The sequence below is a fragment of the Pleurodeles waltl genome, chromosome 3_1 (assembly GCF_031143425.1).
Source record: "Pleurodeles waltl isolate 20211129_DDA chromosome 3_1, aPleWal1.hap1.20221129, whole genome shotgun sequence".
NCBI lineage: Eukaryota > Metazoa > Chordata > Amphibia > Caudata > Salamandridae > Pleurodeles > Pleurodeles waltl.
In genome coordinates this window covers 613,756,920-613,776,769 of record NC_090440.1, presented here as the reverse complement: position 1 = coordinate 613,776,769, position 19,850 = coordinate 613,756,920, and the positions used below count along the sequence as shown (strand labels likewise).

At 48.0% G+C, this 19,850-nt stretch overlaps 1 protein-coding gene across 1 annotated transcript in view; it reads left to right on the top strand.

The window, feature by feature from the left end:
* The first annotated feature begins 3,845 nt into the window (after nt 1–3,845).
* The window catches only part of LOC138283521 (interferon regulatory factor 3-like), a 165,428-nt gene continuing 149,423 nt past the window's right edge, over nt 3,846–19,850 (top strand). The window contains exon 1 of the mRNA XM_069221460.1: nt 3,846–3,940. Coding sequence (XP_069077561.1) covers nt 3,846–3,940 — 95 coding nt within the window. The remainder of the gene's footprint in view (nt 3,941–19,850) is intronic.

Below are 19,850 nucleotides of genomic sequence, written 5' to 3'. Positions count from 1 at the left end.
GTCCTACCCCAGTTCAGTGTTACTCTCAGTGGTGCATGGTCCGACAGTGTCTTCGCTAGGTATTCTGTCTCACTGACCAGTGCTCCTATGTCCTGGATGTCCCATATTATATCTATTCTAGTGTGGGTTTTGTGTGGGGCTGATTGGAATGAGTATTCCCTCTGTTGCGGATGTTCTAAGCGCCATATGTCGTATAGCCTCATATCGCCTCCCCATTTCTGCAAGGGGCCTGGGGTTTTCCTACTTACTATCGAACTCGCTTGGGCGTTGGATCTGTCCAGTGTTGCAGTTGGAGTGCTATTGAAGTCTCCGCCCCAGAGGGCCGGAGCCATTGGATTTGACAATAGTGTTGGTGTGAGAGTGCCCAAGAATCCTACAATCCCGCTGTTTGGAGCGTATATACCGACTACAGCTAACTGTCTGCCATCCACCTGGCCTTCCACTACCACGTATCTACCTCCCTGGTCTATTTTGTGTGCCGATAGGAGGAATGGGACCCCGGCTGCTATCCAGATCAACACCCCGCTCGCGAAAGCTGAGTACGCAGTGCCTATTAGCTGGCCCCCCCATTTTGCGCGCAGCTCCCGCAAGTCCGCTTCCAGCATGTGTGTCTCTTGTAAGATGGCAATGTGTACTCCTAGTCGCCTAAGGCGTGCGTGTACTCTGGTCCGTTTACTCGGCGCTCCCAGGCCCCTCACATTCCATGTTACTATGACATACTGGTTTTTGTTATTTCTCCCGTGAGGCGCCATAAGGGTTTCTGGGATATATCTCTGTGCTTGGGTTCTGGTCCTTGAGCTTGGCCCTCCTGGTCACTGCCCCTCTGACAGAGCTGTTTGTTAAAGGGGGCGTGTGCAGCTGTTTTCCTTGTGTTTTGAGTGATTCCGACGCGTGCATTTTTACTAAACTACTAACCCCACCCACCCCAAATGGATCCCCAAACCTTCTAACAACTTGTGTGAAACTACTACACCCGTGAGTGCATGAAAAAACCCGTATCCGATTGGATTTCCGTGGTGGAGTTATCATATCTACCAGATGTGGCTCTTTTACGGGCTCACATCTTTCCGCAGACTTAGGGGGTCATTCCGACCCCGGCGGGCGGCGGGCGCTGCCCGCCGGGCGGAAACCACCCAAACACCACCCCGCGGTCAAATGACCGCGGGGACCATTCTAACTTTCCCGCTGGGCCGGCGGGTGATCTTCAAAAGATCGCCCGCCGGCCCAGCGGGAAAGCCCCAGCAAAGATGAAGCCGGCTCCGAATGGAGCCGGCGGATTTGCTGGGGTGCGACGGGTGCCCCACGACACCGGTTCCCGCCAGCCTCTTCCTGGCGGTGTAAACCGCCAGGAAGAGGCTGGCGGGAAGTGGGTCGGAATGCAGCCGCCATGGAGGATTCCCCCAGCCGGGGGAAATCCGGCGGGAAACCGCCGGACCCAGCTGGGCGACCGCGGCTTCACAGCCGTGGTCGGAATACCTGATGTAGCACCGCCAGCCTGTTGGCGGTGCTCCCTCCGGCCTCCACCCTGGCGGTCTATGACCGCCAGGGTCGTAATGAGGCCCTTAGTCTGCTGATACCATTGGGCACCCCTGGGATGTGAGACTGCTCCGCACTCCGCCCCGCGCTTCCCGCACCATCCCCTGAAGCACCCTGCATCAGTTAGCTATACATTTATACCAAAGATACTCGTTGCTGGAGGCGCATAGACCTCGGCCTCCGCCGTCGCCCCAGGGCCCCCAGTGGCTTTAGAGTTCAGCCAATGTTAGTGCCAACGGGCAGGCGGAGCAGTTGTGTGCAATTAAAGTTCGTCCGCGGATCTGGGGGTGACCCTCGGCCCACCTAGCTCTCCTGTTATTGTGGATGCGGAGCTGGGCGTGTCAGAGTCCGTGCCCATCTCAGGGGGCTTCCTAGCAGTCGCGAAGTTGCTTTGCATTAGCAAGGGAGTCTCTTTCAGTACTCTTGCTCTTTCTTCTGCTACTTGTTGGTCGTTAGGTTGGCCCCTGGCGCGCCTCCTGGACCGCTTTCTTGAGGAAGAGGTTTGCCATTCCTCATCTCCTTCCGCATCTTCCCGGGGGCGAGCGTGGCCCTTGGCGTGCAGCCATGTCCAAGCGTCCTCAGGAGTGGTGAATATGTGGGTGCTGTCCTCAACTACCACCCTTAGTTTTGCAGGGAACAGCAAGGCGTACTTTATGTTGTGTTCACGCAGGCGCTGTTTAATTTTAACATAGGATTTGCGTTGACTCTGCACCTCCTGTGTAAAGTCCGGATATGCATTGATGGTTGAGTCCTCGTACTTATATGGGCCTTTGTTGCGGAACTGTTGTAATATTGCGTCTCGGTCCCTGTAGTTTAGAAATCTAGCGATCAGTGGTCTAGGTGATTGGCCTGGGGCCGGGGGTCTGCCCGGGATTCTGTACTCCCGTTCCACGGAGAAAAACTTAGATGGAGCTCCGTTTAACACCTCCTTGATAAGCCACTGTTCCAGGGATATTTCCGAGTCTGGTTGCCGCATACTTTCTGGAAACTCCAGGAAGCGCACGTTGTTGCGACGCGCCCTGCTCTCCATCTCCTCCGATCTCCTCCAGAGCACTTTCAGCTCTGCGTCTATGCGCTGGATCTGTTTTTGATTGTCTTGAGCCGTAGGGGTTAAGTCGGAGAGCCCTTCTTCAGCCGTTTTCACTCTTTCCGCTAAATTACGGTGGTCCCCACGTAAGCGATTCAGGTCTTGTGAGACTGCATCTATTCTGTTTTCCAAGGAAGATTTAGTGTCCATGATCGCCTGTAGTACTTTCTCAAACTGTGCAGAATGCGACATGAGAGTATTTTCCAATGACTGTAGGGACAGGTTTGTCTGCTGGTCATTGGGTGTTGTTCCAAGAGTGTTGCGGTCCAGGTTCTTTGATGATTTGGCCCTGCCAGCCATTGTGGCTGTCTGGAAATTGCCTTGTGGGATGTTGTTGCGCTCGGCTTGGCGCTATCCTCTCGGCGAACTGGCCTTTTGCCTGTTGTCCTCGGTATGACGTGTACTTTTTACTCTCCGGGTGTGACGTTAGCTGGTAAAGCTAAGAAGGAGCTTATTCTTAGCTTTTGAGTGATCAGATCGTGCGACGGTATGCTCGCGGGGCAGTGCGGTGGCCGCCAACTCACCCGTCGATCTCGGCGTTGGGGCGCCCCAGGGCTATATGTTGCACCCCTTGCAGGGATGAGTCCCATATATATTAAATTAGGATGCTGGTTCCCCCAGGGGTAGCGACGGAGTCAGGCAGTAGTAGCGCCCCCAGAGAGGAGTGGGGGCGCGGCAGGAGGCAGAGAAGGGGAGCACAACAGGGCAAGTCAATGGAGGGGAGTGGGTGTATGGCCCCCAGGCAGGCTCTGTGTCCACTCCTGCAGCCGCTGGCAGAGATCCGAGGGAGCAAAGAGCAGCCAGTTTCCTCCTTCTCGCAGCTAGTCAATGGGACCCAGGTGTGGCCCCCCCGCTCTCAGTCCATGCCCGCCGCCGGCTCGGAGCAGCCCTTCGGGGCGAGGTCAGTGGGGCCCCTGTGCAGATCTCCGGTAGTGGGCCACCTCCCATGCTTGGGTGGCGTGCGCCGCCATTTTGGAGCCGCAGGTCGGCAGAGGAAGAAGTAAAGAGGGGGGGAGTTCTTGATGGCTCCCCCCGCGTGAGCTGAGCCTCCCCCGGCAGGCCTCCCCCTCACCTCAGTGTCCTGTGGTTGCTGATTCAGCACGTTTTCTGGCCCCACATCAGGCCGAGAGCCACGGTGCGCCCCCGCTTGGGCAGGCAAGTCTGTCTGGCCCGGTGAAGGGGCTCGTTCCTCCTCCGCCGCGGCTCGATTCAGTGCGGCGTTATGGCCCAGTCCTGGGCCCTCGTCGTCGCCCCCGCGGGTGCTTTTCCGCGTGGCGGGAGCGCCGATCGCTGCTCCCGAGTTCCGGCCCCAGCGAGGTGAGTCCCGGCCGGCGTAGCGAGGGCGGAGGCCCGCTCCCCAGGCCCCCCGGACCCCCTGGCTGTTCGACAAGCCAGGCGGGCGCGGGTGCCGCCGGGCGGAGGCGCGCTCAGGTCTGCCGGCACAGCACCCCCCCCCAGCATCCTCGGCTGGGTCAGGATCCGCGTCTCGCGGCTCCCGGCCTCACGGGCAGTCTACGGCGCCACAGCCTCGGTCCGGCCGGCGTACAGCTCCCGCAAGATGCTCCGTCCCGCCCTGGGCAGACCGCCACTCCCAGTATGTCAGTGGGGTTCCGGGGGGTGCCCTACAGGATATTTTTGGCAAGCCCTGGACGGAGCGCTTGTTTCAGGCATCCATCCCGGCCGCCATTTTAGCTCCTTCCCGTAGGAATCACTATAATGAAATCGCAAATAAGCAATGCCATTGCATTTTTGTCAATGGGCCGGTTTTGCATTTCCCAAATAGCGATTTCGCTATTTGGGAAATGTAAAACCAAGGATGGCAATGAGAAAAAGGCCTCCCTTGGTGCACCCCAAAAATAGTGGTGCACATGTAGAGCGCACACATGCCCAAGGGTGTGCCCTATTGCAATTTTTAAAAAAAATAATTTGGAGTGCTTTTTTAAAAATTGCACATGGTTTACATCAATTTCGAGTTGATGGTAATTGCATTTCATAAATGCCCAAATTGCATTTAGTTAATGCTTTGTACATCAGAATAGTAATCTCAAGTAGGTAATCTCTATTTGTGATTTCCTAGTCTGGGGATCGCAAATTGTGATTTCTACAAGGTAGTAATCGCAATTTTCGATTTCCTAAAGACATTTGTACATCAGAAAAGGCCGTTTTGCATTTCTTAGTGGTCAGAAAAACCAATTTGAACTGTTGGGAAATGAAAAAGGGCCTTGTACATCTGGCTCATAGCCTATGAATTAGCCAGGTCTTGTGTTGACGACCTTGGTTTCTACCACAGCAGCCTCACGCATATCCCACCACTATCTGGTAACTATGATGGAAAGACACCCGTGGAAGAGTAGGAGGAAAGCAGCATGCTTAATCAGCCTGAAGAAGAGCAAAGCAAAGACTCTCTATTCCATGTGTACTCCTTTACTTTTGAATACTATTGTACAATAGGCAGCTGTACAGTATCGACATGCTGCATTGTGATTGGCTCCTAGCTGGTGAATATCTATCAGAGAACCAATCCTAGTCAGAAACACAAACCACACATTACTAGCACAGATTGAACACTGGAGAATCAACTGAGAGCTGGTTCTGGAACTAGGCCTGCCGAAGTGTTTCAGCATCCCCTCATGTCAGGGATGATTGAGGATAACAGGGCATAATGCAGCATTTTAGAAATCCTCTATTCAGAATTATTTAATTGGAAATTAAGTGCCGTGCATGATTACATTGGAAAAAACAAAACAACTTTTCGCCACACACCAATGTTATTGTTCTGATGCACATGTGTGTTTAGGTGAGTCTGAACAATCTATGAGCATTTTGTGACTTGCAACTAATTAAATTACACACTGGCATCAGTGGCTGAGCATGATTGCCGTTGGGCCTAGTGCAGGCATGGAAAATGTGTAACCAATCCCTTGGTTTAGTGGTAAACACAGCTGTAATTGGGGTCTCCTGGCATCACTGGGCCCGGGTGCCACTGCACATGCTGCACTGTTGATTGCTACGCCAATGACCGGCATCAGTAGAGGAAAGGTTAAAAGAAGAAATAATTTTCAGCTGTCTCACAGCACATTTAAACAATCTGCTTCTTATCTTTTTTAAAGTGTACAAATATTCTACAATGTCTTACTCGTTGGAAGTGGAAATGAGACATGTTAACTCTTAATTGTGTCTTTTTAGAGAGGTTGAAACAAACCATGACACCTTTGTGTATTTTGTATGAGGAATTAGTAAATTTAAAGAATTCTTGGCTCAACCATCAATACATCATTTCTCAAATGTTAGTTTACACTTAAACTTGATTTCAAAGGGAACTAATATTCTTTCCTCCACATTTCAAATCATTCAAACAATAACATTTTCCTTTCGTTAGCACATTGCGCTTGATCGCACGATTCTTAAGACTTCGGCCCATATATATACTCAGTTTGCGCTAATTCAACGCAAACCTAACTCCATATTTATACTTTGGTGCTAGACACGTCTAGAGCCAAAGTTATGGACTTTACGTCATTTTCTGGACGTGGAAACCTACTTTGCGTCAATGAGATGCAAGGTAGGCGTTACAGTGCAGAAAATGACAATATGGTCTTAGTGCCATATTTATCCCCCCATTCTAAAATCTACCATGGGGGGATGGGGACCTTAAATAATGGCCCTTCCATGGCCCCAGGGACACCCTTACCCACCACCACCCACACCATGAAGACACCTAAGGATGGGGGACCGCATCCCAGTTAGGTAGAGGTAGGTATGGGTGAGTATTACATTTTGTGCCATAGGGTGGGCCTAACTTAGGCCCCCCTACATGTCACTGGGCCCAAATGGCCATGCCCAGGGGACATAAGTCCCCTGGGCATAGCCATTGGGCGGGGCATGACTCCTGTCTTAACTGAGACAGGAGTCATGTCCATGGGGTTCTAACGTCAGAAAATGACACTAGTCTGGGCAGTGGCATTTTTTTTGCCTCTGTCCGTACTAGCGTCATTCTCTGATGCTAAACCCCCTGTTCCCCCTATGCCTCCCAAACCCTGCTGGCGTTGTTTTCTAAGATGCTAGTCAGGCCTTACTGCCGGCTAGCTTCATACCATAAATATGAAGCCCTGCCGTTGTCTTTGTATAGCGCTAGCCGGCGGTAAACTTTTTGACGCTGGACTGCGTTAGCGCAGTTCAGCTTCAAAAAGTTTAAATATGGGCCTTTGTTTTCCATTTTTTGTCTGACGGTATGTTGGACACCACTACCAGATGGTGAAAGTGAAAATCATATGTAGTAAAAAACAATTCTACACAGATGGATTTTGTAGGATGGAAAGTGCATTAAAAAAAATTCTTTCTGTCTGTTTATTCCTACCCTAAGCAAGTTTTTGAGTCCCTCTAAGGGCGGAAGAATCCATTATTAATTGTTTTACAAAACATTGAACTTTTATTAGCACCATATGATGTCTCCATTCAGTGCTCCAGTCAGACTAAATTCAGGTACATTATGAAGAGGTTTTGTCCTCTATTAAAGGGTGATTTTGGAAGCAGGATCTTCTTCGGGAAACCGGATTTGTTTGTTTTCATGTAATTTCTGCATGCTTTTGGTAAAGATGATTATGGGATTGACCAATGGTCATAGCAAGCAATATATCTAATGGATGTCCTACACTGGATTTTATCCAGTACACCATTCATTAGAAATGAATATTGAAACTCAGCTGCCTCAGTTATCTTGGTCATCTAGGCTGCACAGGTACTGTTGTGCGGATATATTGATAGTATGCTGTCTCTGCCTCCTAACACCTGTATTATTCAGGTTTGGGTAGATGTGTTTGGGATCCCGGACCAGCACATCTTCCTCACTTTAGTGTAGGTTGAAGAACTGGTACTTACCAACTGGAAACATCTGCCAGACCAAGAAAGATGTGCCAGACCGATGTAGTTGAGGTTTAGGGCCTAATTTATGTATGCACAGGATTTAGAAATGACTGCCAGATTGGCGGCAATTTCTGATGCATCGTTGGGAACCACCATCATGGCAGTCCTGTAAATGCTATTTACAGTTTGGTGCAGGGCTCAGTCAACATGATGGAGCCCTGCACCAAATCGTTTTATTTTTTATTTTCAAAAACAAAATCCTGACTCTGGATTTTCTTTTTTAAATAAAAAATGAAATTGCCCCCTTTGCCATAGGACTGTTCTCCCGTGGTGAAGAGAGAATTTACCAGTTTCCTACTGCCTCTTAATGCCAGGACTTTCTTGGTAGTAACGGGCAGTGAAAGTTGACCTCTAATTTCAACCATCTTAATTAGGTGGGCGGGAATTCAGGTCTGCCTCTGACACCTTTAGTCCACAAGGTCGTCAGAGGGGTTTAATCACATCAGAGACAGAGTAGTCTCTGCCCACTGTCATAAAACGTAAGCATTTAAACCATTTTTAAATTTGGCAGGCAGACTATTATCTTAGCGGTATGTATATCCCAACACCATGGCGGTGAAGTATACATACCGCCAAGATATAAATTGGGCCCTAAATTTGAGAAAACTTGGGAACATAGTTGGAAGAAGAAGCTTAATTACACAAATGCCTATAAGTTTACAATCGTAATACGAATGCATAGTTTGTAATACCAGCTAGTTAGAATACACTTTTCTTGTCTACCTCATAATTTGGCTTTTTTAGTTAAGTTGTTGTTGCTGACATTTTTGGACACCGCTGGTTATAAATCTGAATTAAAGGAAGATTAACTCAGCCTTTCATCATTCTGAAATCCAGTCAAGGCTTGCTGCCTGGGGAAGGTCGCTGCACGGGGGGATAAACATTCAATTATAAAACAAACAAAAAAAACGTACCTTCCTCGCTTCATTGCCACCTTCTTCCTGACAGGAGGCACAGGCTCCCAGCTGCCCTGCAGCCAATCCTGACGCTGCTCAGAGCAGTGTTAGGTTTGGCTGAGAGCACCAAACCAGAGTGCTCCCAGGCAGACTGGGAGAGTCTGCCTGCTCTCTCCAGCCCGGCATCAAAGTACCGGGCTGGAAAGAGCACAATGCGCATGTGTGTTTGGCCAGCATGAGATGGCCAGAGAAACATATATGCTCATTGAGGGGAGTGCTCTGTGCAGTCCCCTCACTGCTCATCACCCCCATGGCCCCGCTCCTTTAAACCCTTCGGCGCCATGGACGTAATGGCTATGTCCAGTGGCACATCGCTGGGGCGCCACAGAAGTAACCATTGCAGCCTTGCACCAGCCCATGGGAGGAGCGCTAGTGCTCCCACATGGGCCAATTGCAGGGATGGAAGGGAAATCACTTCCCCTTTCACCACCCTCCCCTTGACCATCCCCTGTGTCATCTGATGACGCCAGGGCGTGATCTCGCCCTGAGGCTTCCAGGGCGATCAGAAAAAAAATGAAAGCATTTCTCTTCCAATCAGGGGATGGGGGATGTCAGAGAGGCATCAAAGGAAAGGAAAGGCTTTTTCTTTCCTATGAAGTCTTTCCGAGGATTTCTGCAGCCCGATCGTAAAGCAATCGGGCTGCAGAAATGGCCACTAGACACCAGGGAGTTTTGTATACATATAAATAATGAAGGGGAGCGAACCATTGGACTAGGGTCGCTCCCCTGGGGGGCATTTTATTAAGGCCTTTTCTGCACCCACCTAGGGGCAGATCGGCCTATTTCAATTTGGCCCATCTGCCCCCAAGGGGGGCAGAAACCACTAGGCATCAGGGATTTAAAAACATTTTTTTTTTACAGATGGGGAGCGACACTCTAGGCAAGGGTCACTCCCCTGGGGGGCGGTATTATTTTAGGCCATTTCTGCCTCCCTTGAGTGCAGATCGGCCTGTTTTTCTTAGGCCAATCTGCCCCCCATGGGGGCCGAAAGCACTAGACATCAGGGATTTTTTTTTTGCTCCAATTTCACTGAAGGGGATCCCTTGGACATGGGTCGATCCCCTGGGGGGCAAATTTACTTTAGGCCATTTCTGCCCCCCTTGGGGGCAGATCAGACTATTTAGGCTGCTCTGCCCCAAGGGAGGCAGAAAACCACTAGGCGCAAGTTTTTTTGTTTTTTTTGTTTTTTTTTTACAGATGGGGCGCAACTCCCCAGGTAAGGGTCGCTCCCCTGGGGGACAAATTTATTTTAGGCCATTTCTGTCCCCCAGGGGTGCAGATCAGCCTATTCTAATAGCAATGGCAAACAGCAGGACATTTGATTATTTTGGGTTTCGGTTTTAAATTTCGACCATGAGAGTTTGTCTAACTCTCAAAATCGTCCCACTTGGAAAGGTGAGGGCTGCACTTTTTAGACTTTGGGACGCTGCCATGTAGAAAAATCTACGGGACCTAGACACATCTGGGTGAGTCCACGGTGGTGTGCTTCACTTGCACCCTGCACCATTTTCTTACTCACAATGCCCTGCAAACCTCCAACTTTGTTTGAAATCACACGTCACTAATTTTTCCAGAATCTGCAAGCATCCACAAAATTCCTACCACCCAGCATTGTCGCATCTATACTGATAAAAATTCAGCATCACTTGTCAGCCTAAAAACATGTTTTTGCAAACTGCCCTTTTGGACCTGCTTTGGTTCCCCCTCAATTGCAACATATTTTGTCTCTTCCGTGTCACAGGCACCTGGCCCACCTACACAAGTGAGGTATCATTTTTATTAGGAGACTGAGGGGAACATTGTGTGGTAGGAAATTTGTGCCGTTGTGGTGATGTGGGAAAAATGTGTTATTTTTAGCTACATTTGAGGTTTGCTGAGGATTCTGGGTAAGAAAACACTTGGGAATCCACGCAAGTCACACCTCCCTGGACTCCCTTGGGTGTATAGTTTTCAGACATGTCTGGGTTTGGTAGGTTTCCCTCAATGGCTGCTGAGCCCAGGACCAAAAACTCAGATGCCCCCACCCGCAAAAACAGGTTATTGGCATTAGGCCTACCACACAAGTGAGGTATCACTTTTATCGGGCGATGTGGGGGAATACTGGGTAGAAGAAAGTTTGTGGCTCCCTCATATTCAAGAACTTTGCAGCACTGAAATTTGAGGGAAAAGTTTTTTTTGCCAAATTTAGAGGTTTGCTAAGGATTCTGGGTGACAGAACCTGGTGAGAGTGCCACAACTTATGCCATCCTGGGTTCCCCGAGGTGTCTAGTTTTCCTAAATGTCCAGGTTTGCTAGGTTTTCCCAGGTGCCAGATGAGCTAGATGCCAAAATTCACAGCTAGGTGCTTTGAAAAAAAACAGGTCAGTTTTCTTTGGGAAAATGTGATGTGTCTATGTCCGTATTTTGGGAAATTTCCTGTTGTGGGCACTAGGCCTACCCACACAAGTGAGGTATCATTTTTACATGGAGACTTGGGGGAATGCTGGGTGGAAGGAAATGTGTGGCTCCTCTCAGATTCCAGAACTTTCTATCACCGAAATGTGAGGAAATTGTTTTTTGCCAAATATTAAGGTTTGCAAAGGATTCTGGGTACAGAACCTGGTGAGAGTGCCACACCTTACCCCATCCTGGGTTCCCTAGGTGTCTAGTTTTAAAAATGCACAGGTTTGGTAGGTTTCCCTAGGTGCTGGTTAAGCTAGAGGCCAAAATCCACAGCGAGGCACTTTCCAAAAAACACGTCAGATTTCAATGTAAAAATGTGATGTGTCCATGTTGCGTTTCCTGTCGCGGGCATTAGACCTACCCGCACAAGGAAGGTACCATTTGTATCGGGAGACTTGGGGAAATACAGAATAGAAGAACAAGTGTTATTGCCCCTTGTCTTTCTCTGCATTTTTTCCTTCCAAATGTAAGACAGTGTGTAAAAAAGACATCTATTTGAGAAATGCCCTGTAATTCACATGCTAGTATGAGGACCCCGGAACTCAGAAGTGTGGAAATAAGCACTACTTCTCAACACCTTATCTTGTGCCCATATTGGAAATACAAAGGCTTCCTTGGTACCTATTTTTCATTATTTATATTTCACCCAATGAATTGCTGTATTCCCGGTATACAATGAAAACTGATTGGAAGGTGCAGCTCATTTCTTGGCTCTGGATACCTAGGGTTCTTGATGAACATACAAGCCCTATACATTCCCACAACCAGAAGAGCCTAGCTGACGTAATGGTATATTACTTTTAAAAATCTGCCATAGCTGGAGAAAGTTATAAAAGAAAATGTGGACAGAAATGGCTCTTTTTTCCACCTCCATTTCAATATTATTTGATGTTAGCTGTTACTGCTGTTAGCTGTTACTGTCTGTAGGAAAACCTTGAAGGATCTACACAAATGACCCCTTGCTGAATTAAAAATGTTGTCTACTTTTCAGAAATGTTCAGCTGTCCGGCAACCAGCATTGGTTTCACACCCATTTCTGTCACTAACTGGAAGGAGGCTGAAAGCACAAAAATAGTAAAAATGGGATATGTCCCAGTAAAATGCCAAAATTGTGTTGAAAAATGTAGTTTTCTGATTCATATCTGCCTGTTCCTGAAAGCTAGGAAGAAGATGATTTTAGCACTGCAAACCCTTTGTTGATGCCGTTTTCAGGGAAAGAAACACCTGCTTTCTTCTGAAGCTACATTTTAGCTGTATTTTGTAAAAAATTTTGGTCTCCCCCAGGGGAACCCACAAACTCTGGGTACCTTTAGAATCCCTGGGATGTTGGAAAAAAAGGACGAAAATTTGGCATGGATAGCTTATGTGGACAAAAAGTTATGAGGGCCTAAGCGCGAACTGCCCCAAATAGCCAAAAAAGTCTTGGCACAGGAGGGGGAAAGGCCTGGCAGCGAAGGGGTTAGCAACAAACGATAATAAACATGGGTTATTACTGTTTTGTTGTAAAAGGTTTGCAGCTTCTGCTGCTAGCAGGGGGTGATGCTAGAATGCCTTAGCAGAGGAGCTGTTGTTGCTGAAATCAACACTTTGAATATCATTACATTTACTAATAGAAGCATTTACTTTTTACAGTGCTTAGGAATAGCAACATCATCATAGTAAGAACTATTTAAAAATAAGTGTTTAAGTGAAATTCTTTGATAATGTACTTAATTAGCTGACTAAGGGAGATAGAATGGTTTCCCTGGTTGGTAAGAGTTCAGCGCTTCCTATTAAAGGGTACCTCACAATGGTATAAAAACTTTAGGGCTGAATACGAGTTTGGCAGACGGGAACACTCATCTGCCAAACTCCCAACGGGGTGGTCACCACTCTGCTAAAGTCCTCCCTGCCGGCCCATTATGACTTTCCCACTAGGCTGAAGTTTCCGCCTGCAAGCCCAGTGGGAACTTGGTGGCAGCATTATCGCCAGGTCATGGTTGAGCTGGCAGCAATGCTGCCACAGGCAGGAGCCACCAGTACCACTGAAATGCACACTGTGTGCACAGTAGATAGTGAGCATTTCTAGAATGCTGCCACCCCCCTGTGGCCCCTTGCACCTGTTCTCTACTAGCCTTTTCATGGCAGTGGTACCACTATGAAAAGGCTGGTGGAGAACAAGGTTATAATCAGCTGACTTCAGCGCCGCCCTGGCTGATTACAACTTGTACCCGCCATCAGCCCATTAGGATCGAAGATCCTCACGGGGATGGCGGTAGGTTGGCAGATCTGCTCCCCAACCTCGTAATGTGGAGGTCAGACCACTGCATTGGTCTGACCTCCACTGCAGCATTGGTGGTTGTGAGAAAGTAGCCTCTTTCTAGCCTTGTTACCCCCACTTTTGGCCTGTTTGTGAGTGTATGTCAGGGTGTTTTCACTGTCTCACTGGGATCCTCCTAGCCAGGGCCCAGTGCTCATAGTAAAAACCCTATGTTTTCAGTATGTTTGTTATGTGTCACTGGGACCCTGCTAGTCAGGACCCCAGTGCTCATAAGTTTGTGACCTATAGGTATGTGTTCCCTGTGTGATGCCTAACTGTCTCACTGAGGCTCTGCTAACCAGAACCTCAGTGGTTATGCTCTCTCTTTACAAATTGTCACTAACAGGCTAGTGACCAATTTCACCAATTTACATTGGCATACTGGAACACCCTTATAATTCCCTAGTATATGGTACTGAGATACCCAGGGTATTGGGGTTCCAGGAGATCCCTATGGGCTGCAGCATTTCTTTTGCCACCCATAGGGAGCTCTGACAATTCTTACACAGGCCTGCCACTGCAGCCTGAGTGAAATAACGTCCACGTTATTTCACAGCCATTTACCACTGCACTTAAGTAACTTATAAGTCACCTATATGTCTAACCTTTACCTGGTAAAGGTTGGGTGCTAAGTTACTTAGTGTGTGGTCACCCTGGCACTAGCCAAGGTGCCCCCACATGGTTCAGGGCCAATTCCCCGGACTTTGTGAGTGCGGGGACACCATTACACGCGTGCACTACATATAGGTCACTACCTATGTGTAGCTTCACAATGGTAACTCCGAATATGACCATGTAACATGTCTAAGATCATGGAATTGCCCCCTCTATGCCATCCTGGCATTGTTGGCACAATCCCATGATCCCACGGGTCTGTAGCACAGACCCGGGTACTGGCAAACTGCCTTTTCAGGGGTTTCACTGCAGCTGCTGCTGCTGCCAACCCCTCAGACAGGTGTCTGCCCTCCTGGGGTCCAGCCAGGCTTGGCCCAGGATGGCAGAACAAAGGACTTCCTCAGAGAGAGGGTGTTACACCCTCTCCCTTTGGAAAAATGTGTTAAGGCAGGGGAGGAGTAGCCTCCCCCAGCCTCTGGAAATGCTTTCATGGGCACAGATGGTGCCCATTTCTGCATAAGCCAGTCTACACCGGTTCAGGGACCCCTCAGCCCTGCTCTGGCGTGAAACTGGACAAAGGAAAGGGGAGTGACCACTCCCCTGACCTGCACCTCCCCTGGTAGGTGCCCAGAGCTCCTCCAGTGTGCTCCAGACCTCTGCCATCTTGGAAACAGAGGTGCTGCTGGCACACTGGACTGCTCTGAGTGGCCAGGGCCAGCAGGTGACGTCAGAGACTCCTTCTGATAGGCTCCTTCAGGTTCCCTAGCCTATCTTCTCTCCTAAGTAGCCAAACCCTCTTTTCTGGCTATTTAGGGTCTCTGCTTTGGGGATTTCCTTAGATAACGAATGCAAGAGCTCATCAGAGTTCCTCTGCATCTCTCTCTTCACCTTCTGCCAAGGAATCGACTGCTGACCGCGCTGGAAGCCTGCAAAACTGCAACAAAGTAGCGAAGACGACTACTGCAACTCTGTAACGCTGATCCTGCCGCCTTCTCGACTGCTTTCCTGGTGGTGCATGCTGTGGGGGTAGTCTGCCTCCTCTCTGCACTAGAATCTCCGAAGAAATCTCCAGTGGGTCGACGGAATCGTCCCCCTGCAACCGCAGGCACCAAAGAACTGCATCACCGGTCCCCTGGGTCTCCTCTCAGCATGACGAGCGAGGTCCCTTGAATCCAGCAACTCTGTCCAAGTGACTCCCACAGTCCAGTGACTCTTCAGTCCAAGTTTGGTGGAGGTAAGTCCTTGCCTCCCCACGCCAGACTGCATTGCTGGGAACCGCGTCTTTTGCAGCTACTCCGGCCTCTGTGCACTTCCGGCGGAAATCCTTTGTGCACAGCCAAGCCTGGGTCCACGGCACTCTAACCTGCATTGCACGACCTCCTGAGTTGCCCTCCGGCGGCGTGGGACTCCTTTATGCAACTTCGGGTGAGCACCATTTCACTCCTCTTTGTAGTGCTTGTTCCAGCACTTCTGCAGGTGCTGCCTGCTTCTGAGAGGGCTTCTTATCTTGCTGGGCGCCCCCTCTGTCCCCTGACGCAATTGGCGACATCCTGGTCCCTCCTGGGCCACAACAGCATCCAAAAACCCTAACCGCACGACTTACAGCTAGCAAGGCTTGTTTGTGATCTTTCTTCAGGAAAACACTTCTGCGTGACTCTCCACAGCGTGGGACATCTATCCTCCAAAGGGGAAGTTTCTAGCCCTTGTCGTTCTTGCAGAAACCTCAGCTTCTACTGTCCAGTAGCAGCTTCTTTGCACCCACAGCTGGCATTTCCTGGGCATCTGCCCACTCTCGACTTGATCGTGACTTTTGGACTTGGTCCCCTTGTTCCACAGGTACCCTCGTCTGGAAATCCATAGTTGTTGCATTGCTGGTTTTGGTCTTTCCTGCAGAATTCCCCTATGACGACTTCTGTGCTCTTTGGGGAACTTTAGTGCACTTTGCACTCACTTTTCAGGGTCTTGGGGTGGGCTATTTTTCTAACCCTCACTGTTTTCTTACAGTCCCAGCGACCCTCTACAAGGTCACATAGGTTTGGGGTCCATTCGTGGTTCGCATTCCATTTTTGGAGTATATGGTTTGTGTTGCCCCTATCCCTATGTGTCCCCATTGCATCCTATTGTAACTATACATTGTTTGCACTGTTTTCTAATACTATACTGCATATTTTTGGTATTGTGTACATATATCTTGTGTATATTTGCTATCCTCATACTGAGGATACTCACTGAGATACTTTTGGCATATTGTCATAAAAATAAAGTACCTTTATTTTTAGTATATCTGTGTATTGTGTTTTCTTATGATATTGTGCATATGAAACTAGTGGTACTGTAGGAGCTTCACTCGTCTCCTAGTTCAGCCTAAGCTGCTCTGCTAAGCTACCATTATCTATCAGCCTAAGCTGCTAGACACCCTATACACTAATAAGGGATACCTGGGCCTGGTGCAAGGTGTAAGTACCCCTTGGTACTCACTACAAGCCAGTCCAGCCTCCTACATTGGTTGTGCAGCGGTGGGATAAGTACTTTGCAACTACTTACCACTTTTGTCATTGTACTTTTCATAAGAGAAAAATATACAAAACAAGTTCAGTGTATGTACACCTAACCAAAAAGTTTTGCTTTTCTTTTCTCACTTCTTTTCTAAAGTGCTGAAAAGTACCTCTAAACTTTCTAAAAAGTTCTTAAAAAGTTTTAAAAGTTTTTTTCTGTCTTTCCAAAAGTTCTGAAAACCTTTTTCTCACTTTTGCTATCTCTTAAACACTTTCTAAAAATGTCTGGCACAGGCCAAACTGTTGATCTGTCCAAACTTGCTTATGATCACCTTAGCTGGAAAGGAGCAAGGAGTCTCTGCATAGAAAGAGGTTTAAGTGTAAGGAAGAATCCCTCTAGAGAACTGTTGGTTAATATGCTTGTTGAACTGGATAAGGCCAGAGGTGCCACTTCTGTTGAGAAATTAGCTGATGGTTCCCAATCTGACCCTGGGGCACCCCTAGCAAAAGATTTAGAAAGGAAACTTCCTAGCCTGCCCATTATCAGACAACCTAGCATAGCTGGTACTGATGTAGAGTCACACCATACTGATAGTGTAGTCTCACATCACAGTAAGAGTATTCCTTCTCATCATAGTAGAAGTGATGTTTCTGTTAGCCAAGCTGTTAGGGTGCCATCTGTTAGGGACAGGTCTCCTTCTGTTCATTCTCACCATACTTCTGTTTCAAGGCATGTCCCACCCACCCACCCTGATGACAGAGTGTTAGAAAGGGAGCTCAATAGATTGAGAGTGGAACAAACCAGGCTGAAGCTCAAGAAGCAACAGCTGGATTTGGATAGACAGTCCTTAGAAGTGGAAAGAGAAAGACAGAAATTGGGTTTAGAACCCCATGGTGGCAGCAGCAGTATTCCCCATAGTCATCCTGCAAAAGAGCATGATTCTAGGAATCTGCACAAGATAGTTCCCCCTTATAAGGACGGGGATGACATTAACAAGTGGTTTGCTGCACTTGAGAGGGCCTGTGTTGTACAGGATGTCCCTCAAAGGCAGTGGGATGCTATCCTATGGCTATCATTTAGTGGAAAGGGTAGGGATAGGCTCCTTACTGTGAAAGAAAGTGAAGCCAATGATTTCAAAGTTCTTAAGAATGCACTCCTAGATGGTTATGGCTTAACCACTGAACAGTACAGGATGAAGTTCAGAGAAACCGAAAAGGAGTCTTCACAAGACTGGGTAGACTTTGTTGACCATTCAGTGAAGGCCTTGGAGGGGTGGTTACATGGCAGTAAAGTGACTGACTATGAAAGCCTATATAACATAATCCTGAGAGAGCATATTCTTAATAATTGTGTGTCTGATTTGTTGCACCAGTATCTAGTGGACTCAGATCTGACCTCTCCCCAAGAACTGGGAAAGGAGGCAGACAAATGGGTCAGAACAAGAGTGAACAGAAAAGTTCATACAGGTGGTGACAAGGATGGCAAGAAGAAAGATGGTGAAAAATCTCAAGATAAGCATGGGGATAAGGGTAAAACCAAAGATCCCACTTCAAATCTTAAACACTCTTCAGAGGGTGGGGATAAAACAAATTCTTCCTCTTCTTCTCAACCCACACACATTAAAAAACCTTGGTGCTTTGTGTGTAAAAACAGAGGCCATAGGCCAGGGGATAAGTCCTGTCCAGGTAAACCCCCTGAGCCTACCACCACTAATACATCAAGCTCTAGTACCCCTAGCAGTAGTGGTACTAGTGGTGGGACTGCTGGCAACAGTCAAGCAAAGGGTGTAGTTGGGTTCACTTATGGGTCCATCATAGAAACTGGGGTAGTCAGTCCTAAGACAGTTTCTGTCACACCTAGTGGCATTGGCCTTGCCACACTGGCTGCTTGTCCCCTTACAATGGATAAGTACAGGCAGACAGTTTCAATAAATGGTGTTGAAGCCTTGGCCTACAGGGACACAGGTGCCAGTATCACTTTGGTGACTGAAAACCTAGTTGCTCCTGAACAACACATCATTGGACAACAGTATAAAATTATTGATGTCCATAACTCCACTAAGTTTCTTCCCTTAGCTATAATTCAGTTTAGTTGGGGTGGGGTTACTGACCCTAAGCAGGGGGTGGTATCACCTAGCTTACCTATAGACTGTCTCTTAGGTAATGACCTAGAGGCCTCAGGTTGGCTGATGTAGAGTTTTATGCCCATGCAGCCATGCTGGGCATCCCAGAGGAATTGTTCCCTCTCATTTCTACTGAAATGAAAAAGCAAAGGAGAGAAGGCTTCCAAACTCAGGATCCCTCTCCAACAACAGGTACAAAGGGCATCACAGTATCCCCTAACCACCCTGCCAATCAGGATATAATTCCTGTGGTAGGAGAAACCTCTCCTGGTGTGGCACCTGTTCCAAGGGAATCATCAGCTGGCAAAGCTGTACTCCCTGAGGTAGAAGTACCTCTCTGTGGGATAACTAACATTGGTGACAAAAAGAGCACCATTTTGGTTCACATGGAGCACCCCTCCAACCCTCCCAGAGACACTTTAGTGCAGAAACCCTGCACTGCCTCAGAACACTTAGGACAGCATCCCTGCCCTAGTGTGGAGCTCATAGGACAGCATCCCTGCCCTGCTCCAACTCAAGAGAAACAGCATCCCTGTTCTCTCTTCCAGCCATATGGACAAAGTTTTTGCCCAGCTATGGCTTTTCTGAGACAGCATCCCTGTCTGGCATTTCCATCACTACAAATAGGTTCAGTGGACAATTCCCACTGCTCTAAACTAAAACTTACTGATAGAAACTCTGAAAATACATCTTCACATTGTTGCTTAGCTAAAAAACTTCAAACAGGGTGGTTTACATCCCCACAGGGAAGTAACCATATAGTGGATGATAAAGGGAGTAACCAGTTGTAGGAGGCTGGACTGGCTTGTAGTGAGTACCAAGGGGTACTTGCACCTTGCACCAGGCCCAGTTATCCCTTATTAGTGTATAGGGTGTCTAGCAGCTTAGGCTGATAGATAATGGTAGCTTAGCAGAGCAGCTTAGGCTGAACTAGGAGACGGGTGAAGCTACTACAGTACCACTTAGTGTCATATGCACAATATCATAAGAAAACACAATACACAGTTATACTAAAAATAAAGGTACTTTATTTTTATGACAATATGGCAAAGTATCTTAGAGTGTACCCTCAGTGAGAGGATAGGAAATATACACAAGATATATATACACAATAGCAAAAATATGCAGTATAGTCTTAGAAAACAGTGCAAACAATGTATAGTTACAATAGGATGCAATGGGGAAACATAGGGATAGGGGCAACACAAACCATATACTCCAAAAGTGGAATGCGAACCACGAATGGACCTCAAACCTATGTGACCTTGTAGAGGGTCGCTGGGACTATTAGAAAATAGTGAGAGTTAGAAAAATAACCCTCCCCAAGACCCTGAAAAGTGAGTGCAAAGTGCACTAAAGTTCCCCTAAGGACAA